The 24585-nt window shown below is 39.7% G+C and overlaps 1 protein-coding gene across 1 annotated transcript in view; it reads left to right on the top strand.

Annotated features, from left to right (window-relative positions):
* LOC140914757 (LIM domain-binding protein 3) overlaps nt 1–24585 on the top strand; it is a 123332-nt gene that overhangs the window by 55860 nt on the left and 42887 nt on the right. The window contains exon 3 of the mRNA XM_073353349.2: nt 183–334. Coding sequence (XP_073209450.1) covers nt 183–334 — 152 coding nt within the window. The remainder of the gene's footprint in view (nt 1–182; nt 335–24585) is intronic.

Genomic DNA, 24585 nt, shown 5'->3' with positions numbered 1-24585 from the left:
TGTTGGACCGCTGAAGAAGATGAATTTCACCCTGTTTGTCTAGCTTCCCATTAGTGTCATTTTTTTGCAGGGATCGAGGAGGGTGAGGAATAAACCCTTCCCATAATAACTCTGGACTGGACTTGTTCTCTGAAACCAATTCACACAAAGAATAAAGTCTGTTTTTCTTTTCTCCCTCACAGATCACCCCTGGCAGCAAAGCAGCCCAGTCACACATGAACCAGGGGGACCTTGTGGTAACCATTGATGGAGTCAACACAGATGGCATGACCCACTTAGAGGCCCAGAACAAGATCAAATCAGCCAGCTACAACCTGAGCCTTACCCTTCAAAAGTATGTTGAGATAAGTTATTACCTGCATGAGCCGCAGAATTGTTCTGGGAAAGTGACAGACCGAGGGAGTGATAAACATCAGAGTTTTGTCTGTTAGGTTTTCTTCAAGAATCTGTGAAGATTTGGACATAAGATTGAGATGAAGGGTCAAATTCTGCTCTCATTTACACCATGTACAACCTTACTGAAATCAGTGGGGTTTCACAGTGTGCTAGCCTGGGTGGAATTTATCCCATTGAATATAAAGGTATGCTAATGCTTCCTTAGCCCCCTGGGAAATTTTTAAAAGCATCCTGTTTCAAAGCAATTCTGCTTATAATTGATTTTGTTCTTTCTTATTACCTGGCTGGTGTTAAACTATTTTGTTTGTTACATCATGAATGTCTGCTGTGGAAATGATCCCCTCAAATGGAGGATTATGACTTCAGATGAAGAACAAGGTGAAAAATCCCACCAGACATTTGCATCGGGTCCCTTGACTGATGGCTACTAGTGGCCTGATCCTTCTTTCTTCTGGTAGCAGCAGGATGGTGGGTGAGGGTGGAGCCTAGCTTCATCTGAGAAAGGTGTGGTCTGAGCACAGGACTGGGAGCCAGTACAATTGTGGGGAGGAGAATCTCCCTCACAGAGATGGGGAAGAAGCTTCCTTACCCTGGAGAGCACAGAATCACTCCACATGATAGATCTCCTGATTCCTCCTGGCTGGCATTGCTTCCTTTCACAGCATAAGAGATATTTCATTTTTGAGAGCCTTGTTCTAAAATTCAGTAACCTTCTTTGACAGTGTGATTAGATTTAATTAGAAAACTTTCATAATACCTATGTTAATATTTAAAGCTGTGTAATGATAGGAGGCAAAGTAACTGCTACTTACGTTGTATTGCATGTTGGAGGGAATACTTTGTATAAAGCAGAGGAAGCAATCCTTGGGCAGGTTACAATGTGTAAATCGTAAATGTGTACAATGTGTTATGTGCTGAGAACATAACAAAGGCTCTGTTGTGCCATTGCGTAGTTGAGCCAGTTATCACCAGGAGCAGACTAACTGCTAAGGGTCACAGATCCTGGGTTGAAGTTTTCAAAGCAGTGCAGGGGATTCTAATAGATGACGAGTGGCTAAATTCCCTGAAACTTCCACTTTTTTAAGCAGATGTTCCTGTTAATGCATAAAATAAGTAAATGAAAAGAAAAGGCACTAGGAGAGAGTTCCTAATGTATAGAATATGTCTTAGGTTTTCATGTGGTGTCAGTTGCTCTTTACAAGGTACATTGTATCAAATGTGGACTGGAAAAGAGAGAGTTACATTTAATTGTAATATTAAATGTAATTTATTACATTTAATAATGAAAATAGCCTAAGGAAGTCTGAAAAAGGTTACAGTCCATTTGTCTTATTAATTTCTCTTCACTCCAAATCTCAATACATCAGGTACAGGGGCATACAGAGTTATTTCCATCACTACATGTAATGTGGATGTGTGTCTCTAAGGTCCGTAGGAAGCAGACTCAGCCAAAGTTAATAAAGGGCCAGACCAAAGGCCTGATACAAAGCCCACTGAAATTCATGGATTTCCATTGACGTCAGTGGGCTTTGGGTCAAGCCCCAAGCCAATAAATTGATAAGACTAATTTTATTTCATCCACATCCCCCTGGGCTCCCAAACTAATGCTACCCCCTTGTAGACTAGATCCAGGAGGGTCTAGGTATTTCTACAAGTGAATTCCCACCTGGTCTTCTCCAATGCTATACATGTGCAAGCGTACAACTTCTAGCCCTTGCCCACTAAGGGTTTCATTGTGCTGCTGTAGAGGATGTGAATGGATTTCACACAGATTTGTTTTGTGCTTTTTAGAATAGGATTTTGGAGTATTCTTTGCCTTTTGAGGGAAATCCTTCCAATAAAAAAGTCTCTCTTCTACTGGATTCTCATGTTTCTTGCTGAGAGTTTAAATCTCTTGAATAGTACTCACCCTTTTAGACCTCAAGTTCATTCAGGAAAAGCAATGTTTCCTTTTCTTTTTCTTGGCATTATTGTGTACATGTATTTTTTTTCCAACCATCTGCAGTACGTTTTACCCTACTTTTTAATAGCCGAGAAAAGTACAATAAATATTAACCTTCTTTTAAAATTTATTTCACTAGTGTGGAAATGTAACAATAATTTGATTTCTGCGAAAGGAGTAGATGGTCTCAGATTGCTTCAAAGAGTATCCATATCACAAACCCACCAACACAGCTGGCACCTTTGTTGGAAGTCTTAGCAGAAAAAGGATAGAATAGACATCGAAACAACGCTAACTTTTTACAAAAACTGGCCGATTTAATGAATTTGTTATGAAGGACATAAATGAATCTTATTTTCATGAGTAATAAAACAATAATTTTATAGAAAAACCTCAGAAAATGGTTGTTAAACATGAATGTTAGCAGTATGTGATGTCCCCACTTAGTGTTCTCCATGTATCTTGGATGTGTTTAATGAAAAACTATTAATTTGTTGAAAACAGATAGTGACTAAAGAGTCTTGTGTTCATATATGTGAGTTTGCTCTGCTGTTATTCATGTGGCCATCTTGTTCCTTGTTTGACAGGTCAAGCAGCTGCCAGTGTTTGTTAAAATATTTGTAAAATCCTGAAAACTTCAAATGTTTTAGTATAAAATAGATTTGTCTGAAAACTCTTAATAGAACTGTGGTGTTCTCAAATCAATAGTACTTTATTGCTATTTGTTCTATTATTTTTTAAAAAAATGTATGTATCCCTTCACAGCTAAAAAATCCCCATATCATGTGACTCAGATGAGCCGTCTCTCACTGTGAGTAGTCAGAGCAAACAGTTTCAGAGTACATATAGGCTGAAATGTATTTGCATAGATTAATGTATTCATGTTAATCAAGATCAGTTTGTGAACAGGAAAGAGCTAACGTTGCAGTGAGCATTTATTAATCACAAAAAATTCTAGCAGCTTCTGTATTCACAAAATTTTACCTGTTACAGATGCTCTTGCTCTGAATGATTTTTTCACTAAATTTCCTTTTGTTCTGTTGCCTCTTGATGTTGGCCATCAGTGAGAAGTGGTGGCTCCTTCTGCCTTGTTAGACCCTTCAGAGAAAAAGAAATGGTGAACAAAGTGTGTGAAACCAATGCAGACCTTTTATAGTAGAGTCTGGTACCTAAGCAGATTTACGGACACATATGAATTTAGTGTCAACTGGATGTCTAACAGAGTGAATGCCAGTGAAAATGAGGTATGGTCTGAGGCTAAAATAGGGAAAGAATAAGTTAAACATTACACCTCTACCCCGATATAACGCAGTCCCCTACCCAACCCCTCTGCTCCCTGTCCCCTACTGCTCCCCACTCCTATCCACACACCCCTCCCCCGACAGGCACTCACCAGCAGCGGTGCTCCACTTCTCGCTGTTGGTGAGTGCGGGGAGGTTGGGGGATGGATGCCCCCGATACTCACCGGCGGTGGGAAGTGGAGTGCCGCGGCTGGGAGCTGGTAGCGTGGAGCAGACTGGGCTGAGGCCGGGCTGCTCCGCTTCCCGCCACCGGTGAATGCGGGGAGGTTGGGGAAAGGACACCCTCTGCACTCACTTGTGGTGGGAAGCAGAGCGACGCGGCCCCAGCCTGCTCTGCTTTCCTTGCCCTGGCCCCAGCTGTGTCGCTGGGGGAGGGGGTGGGGTGGTTGGGGCAAGGTCCCACACTCACCTGCAGCAGGAAGAGGAGTACTGTGGCTGGGAGCTGGCAGAGTGGAGCGGGCTGGGGCCAGATTGCTCTGCTTCTGCTGCTGCCAGTGAGTGTGGGGGGATCCCTTCCCCCAAGCCCCCTCCTCCAAGTGACACGGCTGGGGCCAGGGCTAGGGAAGCGGAGCGGGCTGCTCATGGCCCCTCGCTAATCCTCTGGTACACTCTGGGACTGTGGGGCCCCCAAAAGTGCCCCCCCACAGCTCCTGCCTCCCACACCCAAGGGGGAGCCCCTGACCGACCCCAAGACCCTCTTCCTCTTCAGCCCAGGCCCAGCCCCCTTAACATGTTGCTCAGAACAGCGTGTCAGAGCTTTGTACTGCATTATATGCGAACCCGCGTTATATCGGGTCACATTATATCGGGGTAGAGGTGTATTTAGACAAATTAGATTGTCTTCAAGTTGCCAGGGCCTGATGAAATACATCCTAGAATACTCAAGGAGCTGACTGAGGAAATATCAGAGGCATTAGCAATTATCTTTGAAAACTCATGGGAGAAATTCCAGAAGACTGGAAAAGAGCAAATATAGTGCCAATTATAAAAAGGGAAATATAAGGACAACCTGGGGAAGTACAGACAAATCAGCTTAACTTCAGTACCGGAATGATAATGGAGAAAATAATTAAGCAATTAATTTGCAAACACCTTGAAGATAATGAGGTGATAAGTAACAATCAGCATGGATTTGTCAAGAACAAATCGTGTCAAATCAACCTAATAGCTTTCTTTGATAGGGTAACAAAACTTGTGGATGGAGGAAAATGGTAGATGTGGTATATCTTGCCTTTAGTAAGGCTTTTGATATTGTCTCACATGACCTTCTCATAAACAAACTAGGGAACTACAGCCTAGATGGAGCTACTATAAGGTGCGTGCATAACTGGTTGGAAAACCATTCCTAAAGAGTGGTTTCAGAGGAACAGCCGTGTTAGTCTGTATTCGCAAAAAGAAAAGGAGTACTTGTGGCACCTTAGAGACTAACCAATTTATTTGAGCATGAGCTTTCGTGAGCTACAGCTCACTTCATCAGATGTTTACCGTGGAAACTGCAGCAGACTTTATATACACACAGAAATCATGAAACAATACCTCCTCCCACCCCACTGTCCTGCTGGTAATAGCTTATCTAAAGTGATCAACAGGTGGGCCATTTCCAGCACAAATCCAGGTTTTCTCACCCTCCACCCCCCCACACAAATTCACTCTCCTCTTCCTAAAGAGTAGTTATCAATGGTTCACAGTCAAACTGGAAGGGCATATCGATTGGGGGTCCCCCAAGGATCGTTTTGGGTCCAGTTCTGTTCAGTATCTTCATCAGTTTTTTAGATAATGGTATAGAGAGTACACTTATAAAGTTTGTGGATGATACCAAGTGGGAAGGGGTTGCAAGTGCTTTGGAGCATAGGATTAAAATTCAAAATGATCTGGACAAACTGGAGAAATGGTCTGAAGTAAATAGAATGACATTCAATAAGAACTAGGGCAAAGTCCTCCACTTAGGAAGGAACAATCAGTTGCACACATACAAAATGGGAAATGACTGTCCAGGAAGTAATACTGTGGAAAGGCATCTGGGGGTCATAGTGGATCACAAGCTAAGTATGAGTCAACAGTGTAACACTTACTTTTAAAAAAAAAAGCGAACTTTATTCTGGGATGTATTAGCAGGAGTGTTGTAAGCAAGACACAAGAGGTAATTCTTCCACTTTCCTCCACACTGATTAGGCCTCAACTGGAGCATTGTATCCTCGCTCTGGGTGCTACATTTCAGGAAAGAAGCGCACAAATTGGAGAAAGTCCAGAGAAGAGCAACAAAAATAATTAAACATGACCTCTGAGGGAAGTTTGAAAAAATTGGGTTTATTTAGTTTGGAGAAGAGAAGACTGAGGGGGAACATGATAACAGTTTTCAAATACATAAAAGGTTGTTGCAAGGAGGAGGGAGAAAAAATGTTCTCCTAAACCACTGAGGATAGGACAAGAAGCAATGGACTTAAATTGCAGCAAAGGAGATTTAGGTTGGACATTAGGAAAAAATTCCTAACTGTCAGGGTAAGTAAGCACTGGACTAAATTGCCTAGGGAGATGGTGGAATCTTTGTAATTGGAGAATTTTAAGAGCAAATTAGACAAACACCTGTCAGGTAATACTTAGTCCTGCCTTGAGTATAGGGGACCTGATTAGAAGACCTCTTGAGATCCCTTCCTGTCCTATGATTCTATGAAGTTGGAGTCAGATACACTAACCAAGATTTCACTCGGCACAATCCAGGATTTAAGCGACCCTCATCCCATTGACTATGGAGTCTTTCAAGACTTACATATGTATTCCTGCTCCCTTAATCTGCCTGGTCATTTTCTGAAAGTTCCTGCATTTCTTACAAGGTTGAAGGTTGAGCACATGGATAACCGAGGTTAATAAGGTTAATTCAGTCTTCAGAAATCACCGTGGAAAACTTACTTGCTCAAGTACGAATCTACTCTACCTCTCTCTAATATGATTAATGGTGATGAAAAACTTGTGATATTTAGTCACCTACCAAAAAATTACTCCTTTTGAACAAATCTTACAAGTTTGGATTAATTGCACAGGTGAGTGGAAGAATAATTTGATTGTATTTCACTTCCTTCCCTACAAGCTACCCTTTCACTACAGGTTTCAGAGTAACAGCTGTGTAAGTCTGTATTTGCAAAAAGAAAAGGAGGACTTGTGGCACCTTAGAGACTAACCAATTTATTTGAGCATAAACTTTCGTGAGCTACAGCTGTAGCTTTCGTGTAGCTGTAGCTCACGAAAGCTTATGCTCAAATAAATTGGTTAGTCTCTAAGGTGCCACAAGTCCTCCTTTTCCTTTCACTACAGAAACGGATGGTTGCTTTGTCCCATCTTCTCGAAGAAGAGAAGGAACTAATCTGCCAGGTGGTGGATTCTGGTATTGGTAAATGCTGAAATAGCAGGGGTCAAGTGACTGTTCCAGCATTATCCTTTCCTATTGGCAATCACTGAAGATAACTGCACTCCATTAGCACACTCCTTTAGGGCTCAAGAAAAGTCTTACAGTTTTAAACCGACTGAATGATCATAAGAATTTCATTAAATTCTTTCCCCCTCCGATCTTAATCAGGATTTTAAAGTTTGGATAAACAAAGCAGATTAAGAGTTAGCTACTAAACTCTCCCATCAGATTTCCACAGCTGTTGGACAGTGTAATGTTTGGTTTCTACCATCCATCATTCCACTGATCCTGCAAACAGTATTATCCAAATTCACAGAAAGTACTTGTCATAAATATAAAGGGAAGGGTAAACCCCTTTAAAATCCCTCCTGGCCAGAGGAAAAATCCTCTCACCTTAAAGGGTTAAAGGGTTAAGAAGCTAAAGGTAACCTCGCTGGCACCTGACCAAAATGACCAGACAAGATACTTTCAAAAGCTGGGAGGAGGGAGAGAAACAAAGGGTCTGTGTCTGTTGGTATGCTGCTTTTGCCGGGGATAGAACAGGAATGGAGTCTTAGAACTTTTAGTAAGTAATCTAGCTAGGTATGTGTTAGATTATGATTTCTTTAAATGGCTGAGAAAAGAATTGTGCTGAATAGAATAACTATTTCTGTCTGTGTATCTTTTTGTAACTTAAGGTTTTGCCTAGAGGGATTCTCTATGTTTTGAATCTAATTATCCTGTAAGGTATCTACCATCCTGATTTTACAGGGGTGATTCCTTTACTTCTATTTACTTCTATTTCTATTAAAAGTCTTCTTGTAAGAGAACTGAATGCTTTTTCATTGTTCTCAGATCCAAGGGTTTGGGTCTGTGGTCACCTATGCAAATTGGTGAGGATTTTTACCAAACCTTTCCCAGGAAGTGGGGTGCAAGGGTTGGGAGGATTTTGGGGGGAAAGACATGACCAAACTACGTTTCCCAGTAAACCCAGTTAGAGTTTGGTGGTGGCAGTGGATATTCCAAGGACAAAAGATAAAACTAATTTGTACCTTGGGGAAGTTTTAACCTAAGCTGGTAAAAGTAAGCGTAGGAGGTTTTCATGCAGGTCCCCACATCTGTACCCTAGAGTTCAGAGTGGGGGAGGAGCCTTGACAGTACTGTTTGGATTCTGAGAGTTGCTTTCACAAGATGTACTCCCACCGCCCTCATCAAGCTGTGGCTTTTAATAAGTGGGCTAGAGAGAGAGTGGGGTATGGAAAGAGGGTGGTCACAATGGCTTTCAGTGAAGTGTGGTGCTGATGCTCAATCACTTTTACTTGAAGGCTATTATATGACTCTACTTTCAATGCAGATGGACTGAACTTGCTTTGCTTTTCTTCAAATCTGTTTAAAGGCCCAAATGCCTTCAATCCACATTCTTTCCTGGAAGTGACTGTGGTCTCTTTGTGACTATACATTTTTGTGATGGGCACTTACACTGCCAGGTTCATAAAGGAATCCACACCTTTTCAGCTATGCCGCATCACTGGCCAGCTACATGGCAGAGGATCTCTGTATTCCTCTGATGCATCAACGATGCCTAGGATACATGACTTGATGTGATATGCGGTGGCAAATCCTATATCCCCAAAAGTGATTCTCACAGCCTAAGTAATTGCCCAGTGCCCTTATTTAAGGGAGAAGGAAAAGAGATACTGACCTAGGGGAGAAAGGGGGGAAGTCTCTCTGAGCAGGAGAGAAGGCAAAGAGAGTTTCCAACCAAACCAAGAACCAAAAGGGAGAGAGCAGAAACCCCCTCGGACCTAGTAGCCAGCAAAATAACCTGTGTTAATTGAAACGTCTGGGGACTATACCTCCACATAACCCTCTTCTAGCCATGGCTTGTTTGGAGTGAGGCTAGCATGGAAAATCTTAGTACTGTGGATTTGAAATGGAAATCCGGTTTTCTCCCAAGACTTTAAAGAAAGGTGGAAATGGGGATGCATAAAAAAATCTGATAGGTACATTAAAGGTGAGAAATCTTGGGAAATTTCTTTTTAAAAATTATTACTTAAATAGTTTATTTTTCTGTTGCCCTGTATTACAGTAAATGTAGGGGAAGGGAGTATCTGCATATGGAATGAGAATATGGTGGGGCTAGTGCCTTTTAGGGCTTTGGATGGAAAAGCCCTGTCCCTAGATTGAGATTATTTGGGACAGTAGTGCATGGTAGCAACACTGCTCTATAGAGAATGATCTTTGGTAGTGAAATTCCCAAACTATGTCAGGAAATTAATAGTTTTGTTTTGCTCTTCAAGCACTGTTGATCAAATGGAGCTAGCTTGCTCACTTCCTCTATCTACAATGCCAGAGAAGAGAGGAATCTCATTTTTAAGCAACGAGATATGAAATCTAGACATTTTCACTCCCAGACAATTTTTTTTAAATGGCTCTTGGCTCCAAGAGCAGTGACATTTTCTTTTATAGATCTTGGCCCTGAAGGTTTCATGAGCATTGTTTATAACATGGCACCTCAGATGGAGTATGCCGCCGCTTACTTTTATTACCACACTTACAGGCCTGGTGGTTTTTTAGTGTGGGCAAGTGGTTGTTTTTTATTTGATTATCTACGAAAATTGTGCATTCTGGAAACAGTTGTGTGGGACATCAAATCAAACTGCAAACATCAAGCCTCACACAGCGCACTCCTCTTCTCCTTTTAGATTGCCTGCCTATACCAAGGTGAATCTGAGTTCCTTTGGTCTAAATACACATAAATGAAAGATTTTCTTCAGGTTAGATTAATCCAAGTTGTTGAGTGTTCAGTTATCATAAATACTGTAATAAGGTACTTGTTGTGCCGACCCTGATCAAAGCCCCATTTGCATCATTCAAGTGGATATTCATGTGCTTCCACAGATATCCCAATAATCTCTGAAGAATATTGGTATTTCCAGTCTTTCTGTTCTGCATTTCTCATGACCAGATACTTACTGTAAGAGGCAAGGTCAATGTATCTGGAGCAATGAGATAACAAAACAAAGCAGGAACACAAAACTCCAATAAAACTATGGCATACCTAATTATCATCATATTTCATAGGGATTTGTGATGTTATTGGGAAAAAGTTGGACCATTGTTTTCTTGGGGAGGCCTCTGATGATTTTCATCCATAGTCTCCTTGCCCTGTATTCCTGCATCCTAGCAGGGCTCGATGAGGTTTACTTCATGGACCTTCAACACTGCTTATAGAGACACCATTGTCCTACATACGCACTTTCCCCCCGGCACGCCTATACAGTGAGATCAGTGGGCACAAATGATATTAACAGTGTTGCAGAATTTCCATGGGGGGAAAAAAATCGATTCACTCAACTTTTCTCTTCATAAGGGGAAAAATGCTATTTGCCTCCTCTTGGCTGTTTCCCACCCCTGACCACTGAGGGATAGAACTCTGCAAACTGTAATGTGACCTCTTCCAGGGCCTCACACCACATGCAGCATGCCCGTCCTGCCAGCCAGAGTGCCACCTGTCCATGGCCTTTCTGATTGGTACAGGAACATTGAGTTCCCTAATTTTCCTTCCCCCATTCCCTGCACGGAAAGTTAGGCCTCAGCTTCATTTTCTGGCTCCCCATTCTCTTTAGTCTGCCATGGAGCTCACAAACACAAATGCAAATTATGTTACCAAAGTCTAAGAGGGTTGCATGGAGGCAGGGCATGTAGAGGTGGAAGGACTTGGTCATAGGGGGGACGAGATATGTGTGGGGACCTTCCAAAATAGAGTCCAGCCATGCCCCAACTTTCCTCTAATTCAGAAGGCAAAAGATTTTGCCTAGCAATTGAACTCTACTTTCTCTTGTGATACAGAGGAGTATGTGTGTGGGGGGGGGAGGAGAAATAGCTTTTTACATAGTGTATAATTAACCAGTGGAACTCAGTGCTGCAGGTTATTATTGAGGCAAATGGCTTAGTACTTAATTTTTGTAAAATAAATATGATTAGATGAATGCGTTTCTCACACACCTGCACTGGGCTGAACACACAGAACTGAAGTTCAGTGCTAATTCGAATAGGCAGTGGCATGGAATGTTGTAATGGGACTGTAAAGTCCCGAGAGCACTAGTAAAAGGAAAATGTTACTGCTTCAATTTTGGTATCCTTGTGGTTTACTTGTGTTTAATTGTCATTAGTATAGTATTGAAAGTAATTATCAGGTTCTAACAAATTATTTTAAAAAAAAGCCCCACAATTTTACAATCAGGCATTTAAAGTACATGATGGTGCCTGACAGCTTCACTGACATACAGCCACAAGCTTATTGTACTGCTGTGTGCAAAATATAGATGAAAAACATAAACATGGGAAAAATCTATTTACATTCAATACAAATTGGTTTCTTTTCCAACTCCCAATAAATGCATTGCATGAAAGTGCAGTATTATCTATCTAAGCACTAAACAAGGACTTGGGTCTTCTCACAAGGAATCAGGTCACTGTCTTTGGGAAGGATTCACCAAATGCTCAGGTTTAGTTCTGGAAAGTGCAGTAACATGAGAGCACCTTATTCTGCTCACACAAGTTCTCAGAACACTTCGTAAAATGTCCGCCTCCTGATCTCCAACAAGTGTTGCTGGAGTTGAGCAAAGGTGATAAAACAGTTTCATTGCAGTGTACATACTGATGCATGCTCCATTTTCCAGTGCTGTGACCAGCTGTTAAATTGAATCTAGACAGATTCAGACTGGAAATAACGTACACATTTTTGACAGTGAGGGTCTTGACTAATATATGCTGGCACACCACATATATTAGTATGCATTAAGCACAAATATTATAGCACTGATATAGTCTAAACTGGCCTCTGATTTTTATATAACCCTGCGCACTTCAGCTAAGTATCCGATAACCTCTGGCATTCACTGAAGTTTTTGCTTGAGCAAATAGGGAAGCTGTCAAGATCCAGACAGATGACTATTTTACTGTAGCAATAGAAAGGGAGTTACTCTCACAGGCCTGTGCTGGAATGTCCCAAAGGAAGAGGACAAGACATATGATTGTTCTATGTCTTAGTATAAGCTGGGAAATACCGCCATGGACCAGTCCCTGGAATGTTAGTATCTAAAAAAGAGTTAAGGAAGGAACAGAACAGCAAGCTAGGGAACTGGGACAAACTGATGAGTTGGATTTTAGTGATGTGTAAAGAGACGTGTAACCTGTAAAATCATTATATAAATAACACCAGCTTAAATGTGTGAGTATATAAACGCTGCACGAGACTGCTTCTATCATATAGAACCTTTCTTCTGTACTAATATCATTATTAGCTTATCACAATAACCCTGACTGACATTGGTTATTTGACAGGTTTCAGAGGAACAGCCGTGTTAGTCTGTATTCGCAAAAAGAAAAGGAGTACTTGTGGCACCTTAGAGACTAACCAATTTATTTGAGCATGAGCTTTCGTCACGAAAGCTCATGCTCAAATAAATTGGTTAGTCTCTAAGGTGCCACAAGTACTCCTTTTCTTATTGGTTATTTGGTCTCTTGAATATATTTCATAATGAACCAAAGTGTGGCCAAGCAACTGAATATACAGTTTATCTACAGAATCTGGTAAATTGCTTTTCCCTACTTGAAGAATGAATTGTTTACAACCACAGAGCTAATACTTCTCGCAGTTTTTTTCTTGTGTAAGCCATGAAAGTCTCCTCTGCTATCCCATAGTTTATCGTCCCACACTGGCATCTGTGTATTGTAATGGAATATTAAGAGATCTGGAAAAAAAATTAATTCGTTCTGTCTTTAAGAGACTGTGGAAAGTACATGAAAGGCCTATAAGCCCTTCAGATCAGTGAGCTGATTCTGCTGTATACCTGATTATGAGGTTTTAATAGAAAAAAAATTATGTTAGAGATCCATACATAATTCCAGCCGGTTCACCTTTAGCTAGTCATATGGCAAGGCGCACTCAGGAACCAAGCTTTGCTCCATGCCAGGATTCCATTTTTGTGGCTACCCTGAAGTTGAAGAGCCTTTTTGGGACATGAATTTGAATATATTCAATATATATTCAATATAATAAAAATATATTCAAAAATAATAAAAGTAATGATAAAAGTTAGCACTTCTCATTGTCCTAGTGCATCATAAACTTTAATCCTCATAGTTCTCTCATAGAGGTGTGAAGTAAGTAGTATTCTCCCCATTTAAGGAGGGGAGAGCAGAGGCAGATTAGTTCAAGGGCATATTTCTCATGGAGAAGTATTGGAAGGCAGGCCACAGCTCTGCTGTGAGAGATGTCAGTTTGCTCAAGGCCACAGAGGGAGTGACTATCAAAAATGATGTTCGTACTTGAGAGCTTCTGCCCTCCACTCCTGTATTCTTCAAGTAGGCTGTGCTTCTTCTTCAACAAAACAGATTAATGATAGGGCTGTATCAACAGAAATATGAATCCACTCTAATCTGACATATTAAATCTATTGAACTGAACCTGAACATCAAGAAATTTGTTCAGCAATCAGAACCCATCTCTTGGGAGCCCATCCATGGATTAAAAATAGAAGCTCAGAGTTCTACATGTTCATCAGTGACAGAACTCTGTCCTCATCTTTTCCTGGTTCTCACTGCCCTCTGACTGCCCACCACAATCTTCACACTAAGGAAGCTGGATCCCTGGAATCATTGCACTGTTCTGGAATGTGGGTGTGATTCCCAAAACCAAGACCTTGCTACCCATACTGAGAATGCTGCAGTAAATTCAGACATGGCAAGTGGGGAAGTACCTCATGTCACACCACAGCGCATCCTTTGCCACTGGTAGGGGAGCCTCTTCCAGTAATCCATGCCCAGCAAGATGATAGTTCCTAAATGAAAGGGGAAATAGGAGGATCTTTAGGTTTCTGGCAAGGATGTAGAGGGTCTCTGAATCTTTGGATGAAAGAATCTGTAACTTTAATGTCAGACTGGAATGGGCATGTATCCTATCAGAACATATTATTTACCAGTTCATAAGATATTCATAGACATTCATAAAGTGATGATGCCCATATTTCATCCTAAATTTGATAGAATATCGCTTGTAATGATACATTGATCATTGTAGTCTTTACAGTCTATTGTAGTTCTTAAGAGTTTTATTTAAATCCTCCTAGGTATTAATATAATTTTGTTTTTATATAGAAATATGCCATAGAAGATATAATTTATATGATACATAAGAAAAATTAAATACAAATATTTTAAAAAAAGAAAAAGTTGCCTTCTCTAGAGCTGTCCACCTCAGAGTTCCGTAGAAACTTGTATTTAAACACCAAAATTATGGCCATCAACAAGTTAATAAAATTAAGGAAACTTTGGCTGAATATTGAGGGGAAAATGAGTGAACTGTTATAGGTATTAGATCTCCCATGTGATGGTCTCTCAGTGGAATTACTTCACTGAAATAATTAAGAACTGGACTGATCAAACACTGAGGAAAATATAGACTGTGTATGAAAGAATTTTCCATTGATCTGTTATGGAGCCTCTTTTGCAGGTGAAGGGAGAATATTTTCTTCATTTCAGTTTATTCAACTAGTTAAATTCACTGACTAGTTTATTCAACTTAAGAAACCAATCCAGAGTTGAAAAAGCAAGAAAGCTTGTTTTCCTCTTTCAATCTATGAATAAACACTACATCTGAGAGGATGAGATCTACTAGTTCTAAAATCTTGAAAGACATGATGACCAGAAAAAATCTGTTAAATTCACTAACTACAGATAATACTTCCTTAGTTTAATAAATCTGCTGTTGGCAGCTGGAGGACACTTACATGTGCAGGAGTAATATCTTACAGACAAAGTTGCTGGCTTGTGAGTTCACTCTGGGGGAACATTCTCCAAATTGCACAGTATGGTTAAAATGCTGGAATTCTGGTAAAATAAAAACTTCCTATGCTAGTAATAACAAGAGTTGTGTGGTGGCTGAAGAGAACCACTTCTAGTATGGATCTAGGGAATGTTATTTTAATTCGCCTATGTTCCGTTTCACACCTACATTTCCTGTGGTAATAAATAGAAAAAAATTCATATTTTGTACCATATTTATAATGTCACTAAAATAAAAGCAAAGTTAAAATTACTAAAGAATGTTTTATAGGCAGAACAAGCTTATAATGTAAATTACACGTTGGTAGGCTATACTAAATAAAGGAAGCTTGCACCACCTGGTTCATACTTTTAGCCTAATATTAATAGCTGTTCAAATAATTACAACTACTGTGGTCTTGGGAATATGTTCCAAAGTAGTTAACTCAAAAACCAAAGCATAAAAAACAAAAATATGATGCAAATAAAACAAATGCTAATATTAAAAGAAAAAGAAAAGCAGTGGAATGCGGGCTTGGATTGACATGAGAAATTGGACATGGCTGAGGCCTCATTTCTTGGGAGAAAGATTAGAGAGATAAATATATCAGCAGGCTGAAAACAGAATGTCTGTACAGCTAAGATAAGGGGGAACACCCAGAGAACCTTTGACAATGGGCAAGGTAACAATGGATAAGATAAGTAATGAATGTAAAAATGAGGTTAAGAGTAAATTGTACATGGACTGTGAATGGACAGAGCAAAATGTATCATGCAATGTATACTAAATATAAATGTCTATAAAGAAAGAGGTTTGCTGTATAATTTTGGATACGTGGTATGCTAACCCCTTAGGCTTGGGTCTGATCAATTCAGCACTTTGCTGTATGCCAGATAAAGGAAACTGAGTGACAAGACTGGGGTTGTACTGAATTCTTGGGTAACCAAGTATAAGAGGTCTCAGGGGAACCCCAACAAGTTGCAGTCAACATGTATTAATAGTTACCAACTTTGCTTTAGGAAAAAATAAAAAGTACAAAAGCAAATTACAGTTAAAATCAATGATTTAAATCATGATTAAATTTTATTAAAATCACTTTAATATAAATCAGTCCACTCTGTATACTTTATTCTTCTTAGCTAGAGAACAGACTGACAATTGACTCTAGAGCTTTGGAGAGCTGTTTGCCTGTGGTGCTACCAAGTTTCTTCTGAGTGTCTGCTGTTGCGCTGTTTTGAAAGCTCAAAGAGCACATCTAGCCCCCAGACTATGCTAACAGATAAAGAATTTTCATGAACCTTGCCAGTTTCTCACAAGCAGCAAAGATGCCCTTTCCCCACTTGGATTCCCCCCCCCCAATATTCAATCCAATTATACATCCAACTGTCTCTGAATTAGACCACATTGAGAGGATAACATATTTCATTGTTACGTGGCAGATTATAGCCAAGGCAGTGTTTTGTGTTATCCTTTTGGGATAGCGAAGTTCATCAGTTAAAATTAATGGACACTTTTTCCATGGAAAAATAAATAAAATGTCAACGCTGATCACAGCAATGAATATTTATTTTCCTTAGATGCGCAGTTTAATTCAGTTACTATCTGAATGGACTGGTATTTACTTATACTGCATAGAACATGTGCTTATTAGTTTCAGAGAAGAGCCAGGAAATCATGGATAACTGTGATGGCTTTAAAGGGCAATGAAATCTTCATTGCACAGAAGATCCCACTTAGGTATTAGAACAGTTCTCAGCATGCACATCACTTTTTGATTGTTTTGGTTTTTTTTTTTTCAAAATGTCATTTTAGAAGTAAAATTAAATTGTGAAGAATATTCCCTGGATGGGTTTAAAGTTAATCTGCAGGTGAGTTGTTCCACAGCATTGCATTGCATTCAGCATGAAAAGGTCATGATGGGATTACTGGTACATCTCATTTGAGTTGATGGGCTGACACAACATACTCAATTAACATGACAGTGTTATAATCTTTCAGACACATAGTTATTGATTACATTCTGAAGCAAGGAAGCTAATGTTACCTATAATGCTATTATAGATGAGATGGCCACAATGTTTTGAAGATTGAGCCTTTTCTCATTGATTGGTACTCATTAGCTCACAAAATTGACTGTTAAGTGCAAATTGCACGTCTGGTGCTAACTAACAGGAGGAGCCTATTGCAGTCCACCCCAATGATGATAACGTAGCCACAACAGGAGTGGATATTTAATAATGGTGAGAAAATACTTGTCTGCTTTTTTTCAGTTATTCAGCAAAACCTGTGCAGTGTCATTTGAATCAGATGAGGTTTCTCTTAAAATTCCAGAATGGTGTAAAGTAATTACAGAATGATATATTTGACTTCTGATCCAGTAAAAAAAAAAGTAACATAATCAGTATGCGGGATGAAATGGTGCATTATTTAAATGAAAATAGGAGCCTAGGTACTTGCCAGCATAATAAGCCGGAATAAATGGAGTTAAATGCTACTGGTTTAAAAAAGAAGAAGAATGGCAGAGAGTATTGATCCAGACACAGTTTTTTAACTGGTATTTCAGTAAAACTCTCTGTAAGATTCCTCCCACCCAGCTAGGTGAATAATATGTAAAAATAAGGTATCAGACATCTATAGTAGTTTAGATCAAGAGCTGGTTGACTTGTAGGATACAGCAAGCGTTATAGACAATGAGCCAAATCTCATTGTCAGTTACACTCTTGCACCCACATTGAAATCCATGACAGCTGAGTGTTTGGGAGAATCAGCACAGATAATTATTAGTATTGCACCTGTGGGGATAGAAGTTGAAATAGAGCATGAGTGAAAAGTGGGCTGCTGGTTTCAAGTTAGTGCAGTCTCTGCAAAGAGCAGCTAAGGGTTGGAACAGGAGGGAGTGTTGCAAAGTAAGATGGAGGTGCATCGTTTACACAATGACTGTGTTCATGATGACGACTTTAGCTGCCACTCTTTATCTCTGTCTTTCAAGAGTACTAAAAATTCACCATGAAAATAGTTAATTATTCTTTTGGTAGAATAATACCAGTCTGTGTTTGGCTTTGTCAGAGGAATACACAATAGTTACCCTTGTTTGAACATTTAGAAGAATTGATGAAGAAAGGAATGAATGGAGATCTCATTCTGACATGTTTTCTATTTTGGAAGCAGAGAAAGAATTCAAAGGCCCTGGATTAACTGAAGTGCAGCTATAACATAATTATCCACATTAGTGAACTTTTTTTGCCCCACATACACCAAGGATAAATGCTCTAAAAGCCTCCAGAGTACATTGAAATGTCCACATTCCAAGTAGAAATTAGAATGAAATCAGCTAAATAAATATTATGTGTTAAAAGCCACAGGATATTGAAGAATGCAATTGGTTGTTGAGATGCTGGGAGCACCCTAACCACTGCTCCTGCAGTTAATGAGATACAAACAGAGGTACAGGGACAAATGGATTCCATCTTTGTTAGCCAGTGATTAGAAATTCCTTTGGAACCGCAGCATTATAGCTTCTGTGTGTGCATAGAAAGCTGTCAGTTGGATCTTACATTTTCTTGTGCCTTATGTTACCTTTTTGAAATAGGCTAGATGCTTTTAAGGTTTGGTTGTAACGCCATGATTCTGGAGGCCAGGCCCAGCTTACTTTAGATCAGAATGGGGGTTGCTATAATCTATCTCTGATGGCTTTGGCCCCAAGAGGCTATTTGCCAGTGAGGAATTGCTCGCTTGTGCCAGGACTTTCAGGAGAAACTGTGTAGGAGCCAGCTGTACTGGTTTTGTGCCTGCTGGGGATTTTTCTATACTAGGAAACTGGGGAGATCTTTCTGCTTCTCATCCCTATGATTTCTCTGAAATACTTATAAATCCTCACTCCTACTTATTACATCTGTTTCTTCACACATTATGATTATTTGTTTGTATTACAGTAGTGCCCGGTATAGACTAGGACCCTGTACAAACCCTGTTCTAGGCTCTGTACAAACACTGAGCAAAAAGATGACCCTGACAAAAAGGGCTTATGATTTAAATTACTCCTTCTATTAGCTGTTATCACTGTGGTGGCGGTGCACGGCTGAGATTAATATTTTCCCCCTACATTAAACTGTGACCCTTCCATAGCTCACAATTTTTGTTCCATTGTTGTTGCATACGGCACTACCCCAACTGAACATCTTTCCATACCCTGTATACTTTAATTGGATTCCTTCTTAATATCCATTTATAATCCTAAATAATGAATGTAGAAGTAATTTCTCTAATCTTTTTTAATAATTTGGGGCCCAGTTCTGCAAGCCCCCTGTACGCTGAGCTACCAAAGATTTCAGTGGAGACTGTGTGTTTGGAGGGCATGCAGGATCAGGCTCTGAGATCCTAGACTGCTTATATTATTGTGGTTGCCCTTTGCTGTCCCACCTTAATTTCTACGATAACCTCTTCTATAGCAGTGTGACCAGAGTTCTGCACAGCATTCAAATACATCCTAGCTAGTTCATTACCCATTGCGAGAGTAATAGTCTCCATTTTATGTTTATGTCTCCCTAAATTCTTGCAGCATTGTGCTGAAGGCAGCAGAGTTTTATTCATCTTAATGTTTCTGCCAGTATTTTAAAGGAAGGATTGAGGTAAATGTCATTGTCCTCTGATCAGTAATGGTGTAAGGAAATGTCTATTTGTGGGAGGGTGCAAAGGGAAGAAAGATTCCCTATTCCCACTCCCAAAGACAGACATTTTTAATGTAGTTAAATGTAATTCATTTCTAAATACCACTCTCTTCAAATTAAATTAGCATAGGTAATCAGAAAAGCCATGTAAAACTTCTGTAATAAAACCAGAAGCCTAATGAAACTCTCCTAATTTGGATTTAAGTTAAAAGTTGAACTTCAGATCAGATTCATGAAGATGTCCAATCTTAGGCCAATGTTTCAAGTAAACCTGGACTGATGTATGGTTGACGTATCCTTTTGTCTTAGGAACTGGATAAAACATGGTGGTTAGATGCAAAGCAAAGCAATGAGAACCAAAGCAGAAGGGGTTTGTATGATAATATAGTGAAGCCACCAGGTTTTGTAACACTGTAGTAAATAAATACATGTATCAAGTGACAGTCTAGTTGGTGATTGAATGTTAAAGGTAGCTCATCCCAGACCTAATGTGATCTACGTAATTCTTTTGGGAAAATTAGATGTAGAACTGGTGTAAGTTCACATAGCTTTAGTGAAGTCAGTTCACATATGCCAATTTACACCAGTTGAGGATCTGTCCCTAAAGTTATAAAATGAAAAAAATGAACATGATTTTTTAACTGTTGGAAATGTTACTGGGATGAGGCTGTCTTTTCAGGAGTTACTTTCATTTCCAATGGAGGCAAGGAGAGGAAGTGTTTGGAAATAGTTTGGGAATAAAATAGGGCACAGAAAGGAATAAGAAGAGAGCAAGAAAGGAAACCGTGGAGCTGGAAGATAGGCCTTTCAGGAGCTTCTTGACTAGGGATACCAAGTGTAGTGTATCTTGTATGATACCCTTTGGCATTTGTCAGCTTTTGCATGTCTCCCCCCAGCCCTTCTGGGCTGTCATGCAGAGATTCCCCTCCAGTTTCTTCTTGTGGCCACTGGGTGTTGCTGTGGTGGAGGGATTTCAGGTAGTTAAGCTGTCTCTCATCCTCAGCTCCTGTTGCTAGGCCTGCTGATCCAAGCCAGCCCACAGGAGCTAGGAGGAGGAAGAGGCAGCAGCTACAGTTGGTTGCGCCAGGATCTGGCTGCCAAGAAAGATGAGGCCATATAGGAGGAATAGAGATGGCAAACAAAAGAAGGGGTCAGTAAGATAGAGACAAAAGAGAGGATGAGGGATGCATAAGTAGCAGAAGAGAGGGAAATAGTTAAAGAGGGACACACAAGGCAATGGGCTGTTTGGGAAAAGGAATAGAAAGCCTAATGGGAACAAGAGCAGAGTAGTGGGGAGGCTGCTTCAGTATTTCCTGATCCATATCATCACTCAAAAATCTCCCACATTTACCCCAGCAGTTCCTCTCCTCTCAGGCTTTCCCAAGCTCCCTACAGCTTCCCATTTACCTTTTTCCCATAACATCTCCTCCCATCATGCGGGATGTTCTTGGATCCCCCAGCATTCCCTCTTGTTTCTGAAATAAGACAGAGAAAAGACATTCCAAAATGTGTCCATTTTTATACAGTTGTATTTGGCTGGCCTCTCTTTTGCGGACACAGTTTATGCATGAAAAATTTGTGCCCATATATCATGTGGGTGCAAACATTAACACTTAGAAGGATAACTGCCTGATTTGTAATCCAGCCAAATATAGCATAATACAGACAAATAATTTACAAATCAAATAGTTATCTACCCAAATGCCAATGTTTGCATTCGCAATGAGCTGCAGATGCAAATTGTTAGTGCAAGTCTTGAGTTTTGTATTTTTATTGCAGGCATAGGTGATACCCACAAACTGGTACTCTTGGCCCAGCTCAAAATTTACCTCACTTATGTATGAAATAATATATAATCTATTGTGAAATATTCAAAGAGATATGGAAGGATTTGCCTTTATGATCCCTCTTAAAGTCAGTGGAGCTTTTTAAACTAAAACTCCATACAGTACTTGAGAACTTGGACAATAGTGTCACTAGCATAATACTTAAACTTTATAGTAAATCTTTAAAAAAAGACAAAGTTTCTATTTTTGGCACAGTAAGTATATAACTCTTAGTTCACTTTAAGGCTCTACTGACCGATTATTGGTTTTAACATTTATAAAATGGACAGTAGGGATCAACAGGCCTAAAATTTGACCTGTCCCTCTTCTTTCTCTTGTTTTTTCACAAATAAAGCCATTGATATGTTTGTTTCAAAGCAAAGAATGTCAGAAGTCCAGTTCTGCTCCCTCCACTATTTTGCAGCCTGCCAGTGGTTGCATTTCAGTGGTGCGGTATCAGTGATTTGTAAAATGCTTTCTAAGCTGAAGTATTTCTATAGTGCCTATCCTCTTAATATCTCAAGCACTAAGGAAATGTAAGTTATAATAAATACCTCCTACTTATGCTGAAAGATTCCCCAACACTTTATAAGATAGTGCTCACACACAGTGGAGTCAAGGAAAAAACCTTCCGTAAGAAAACCCGTTTCAATTTCAGCCTTCCAAAAGGTTAACAAAGAAAAAGCAATGCAAACATTGTCAAAATTATGAAATATACAAGGACCATTTCCTTTTAAAGGTCAGCAGGGATCATGGTACATAGTAATGGAAAAGAGCTACTCGCTGTTAGATTGTCATCACTCTGCATATACAGTATCTTCCTCCCCTTAAAAAGGACACACATTATACGGACATATTATAGCCCTATCTTGCAACCCGTTCTTATGTGGGTAGTTTTTGTTAATACATTTGGTTCCCATGGAGTCCTTTATTCATAAAAGTATGGATTTCAGCATTGTCTTGAAGGTGAATATTTAATACTGTTTAGTAGCTGAGCTGCAGCAGCTGACATCCAGTGCACTAAACTTTACCCCTGCAGCAGCTGACATCCAGTGCACTAAACTTTACCCCAGTGGTTGGTGGTTCTCAGTTAAAAGAGTGTGACTTTACATTTACACACACAGTTACAGACTTTAGACAAAAGATAAACAAAAAACTGCAAATATTTTTTAACTTTCCCTCCTTCCTTTGCAACATATTAGGCAATAAAGCTGGTCAGGGAAACTTTGGTGGAACCGTATTCTGGAATATGCCATTCCAGCCAAATCAAAACATTTTGTGAAGTTGAGTTGATTTTGCCTGAATTTGGTTTGGTAAGACAACTGGGGTGGGGCGGGATTCCAACAATGTCATGTTTTGATTTTTCATTTTGAAATAATTTTTAATTTAGATTTTTTTTAAAATGTGTATTATAATTAGAGCTGGACAAAAAATGTTTGGACAAGAAGTTAATTTGCCAAAAAGGCAGTTTCAGTCAATGGAAAACTATTTGTGAATTTGACACAAATTTTCAGAGTAGTTTAAGCCAAAAAGCCCCATCCTTGTTTGGGTTAGATTTACAAGGGGATAAGACACCATTCACAAAATGGCAGCAAGAGCAGGTGGTGGTGCCTCACTTATAACCTTGGCCCACTTGGGATGTGGTGGCAGGACTTGAATTTAGGTCTCCCAGCTTACAGGTGACTGCCCAAACCATTGGGCTAAAGATTATAAGGAAGTCAACCACCTCTTCCTGCTCCTTCTCTGGCTGTTTTGTGAATCTGGTCTTTAAAAATGCTCAGAAGCAAAATCTCTCATGTTGAATGAAACATTTTGTGTGACCCAAAATTGATGTTTTGTTGACTTTTTCAATTCACTGAAAATTTAAAAAAAAAATCATTCAGATTCAGTTCAGCCTAAACCAATAGTTTTTTCACAACTGCCAGCAAATTAAAAAAATAACTTATTCAACTAGCTTTAATTATAATACAAAACAAACAAATAAAAAAGTCTAAAATGAAACAAAATGATTTTGTCAACATGAATCTTTTCAGTTGACCTGAAAGAGTTTGTTTGGGGGATTTTCCTTCATGGAGAATTTCAGAATTTTTGGTTTTCACTCCAATTTTGGAACAAAGCCAGATTTCAAAATCTCACAGTCATTTGCAAAACTGGACTTCTGTTCCATGCACAGTTGTAATGAACAAATAATATACCCCTGGGATCCCAAATATTTAATGGAATGTAAGTATAGACTTCAAAATTACAAATGCATTTATATTTGAAAGCATTGAGTGGCACTACGGTTATTGTTCTGTATCACTGCATGAGAGACTTACGTTTGATTATTGAGGCCAGCATTTTATTCTGTGAGCCAGCAAGGACTAAAAGCGCTGTTCACTTATGGTTACTGGACAGAACACCTCATGTCACTCTAGTTACTCCTTAGTCCAGTGTAAGGATGGCACCAGTGAGCTATTCGGGAAATTCCCATTCACCTCCCTTCATAAAGAAAGAATTGTTTCTGCAATGCAGGGCCTGGAGGAAGCAAAGGTGGAAAAGTGCAAACAAAGCATAATATGGGGGTGGCGAGAGTGACTCTTGGTGTCACTCCCGTGGGAGCCATAAGACATATAGAAATTGTTTTAAATATTCTCAGTTCAGTTCCTCCCTCACTTTCCAGATAAGCCTTAAGTGCAAGATGTTCACCTTGCATTAGTTGAAGCAGACTCCAAACTTACCTAAAGCAAAGGAGGAGTCATTTGACAGTAGAGATGGACAAGACCTGTTAGGTGATGGGAATAAGATTGTTCTTTCACATCAAGTATTTCTTAATGCATTCATTTTTCCAGAATACCTACGCTTTTCTGTTAGTTGTTTGCAATGTCATCAATGGCAGTTGCAATGGAAACCTGGGATCCTTATCTCAGGATTTATAAATGAAAGGGAGGAGGAATTTTGGTTTAAGATGAATTATACATAGGAGATGTGGAGGCCACCTTGTCCAACTGTGCTGCCCAGATCCCTTTTGAGGGCCTTGTGCATAGGGTTGCCAACCCTCCATGATTGTCCTGGAGTCTCCAATAATTAAAGATTAATGTCATGTGATGAAACCTCCAGGAACACGTCCAACCAAAACTGGCATCCCTCCTTGTGCAGATGACATCACCCTGACTGATCTGGGAATCCAAAAAGACTTTTTTCAAAAATATAACTTAGTCTTTCACCTTCTACACTGATCTCTCTATGATCTGTCTGTGG

The sequence above is a fragment of the Lepidochelys kempii genome, chromosome 7 (assembly GCF_965140285.1).
Source record: "Lepidochelys kempii isolate rLepKem1 chromosome 7, rLepKem1.hap1, whole genome shotgun sequence".
Classification (NCBI taxonomy): Eukaryota; Metazoa; Chordata; order Testudines; family Cheloniidae; genus Lepidochelys; species Lepidochelys kempii.
Note: the sequence above shows the minus strand (reverse complement) of the source record. Positions and strands in the feature narration are given on the sequence as shown.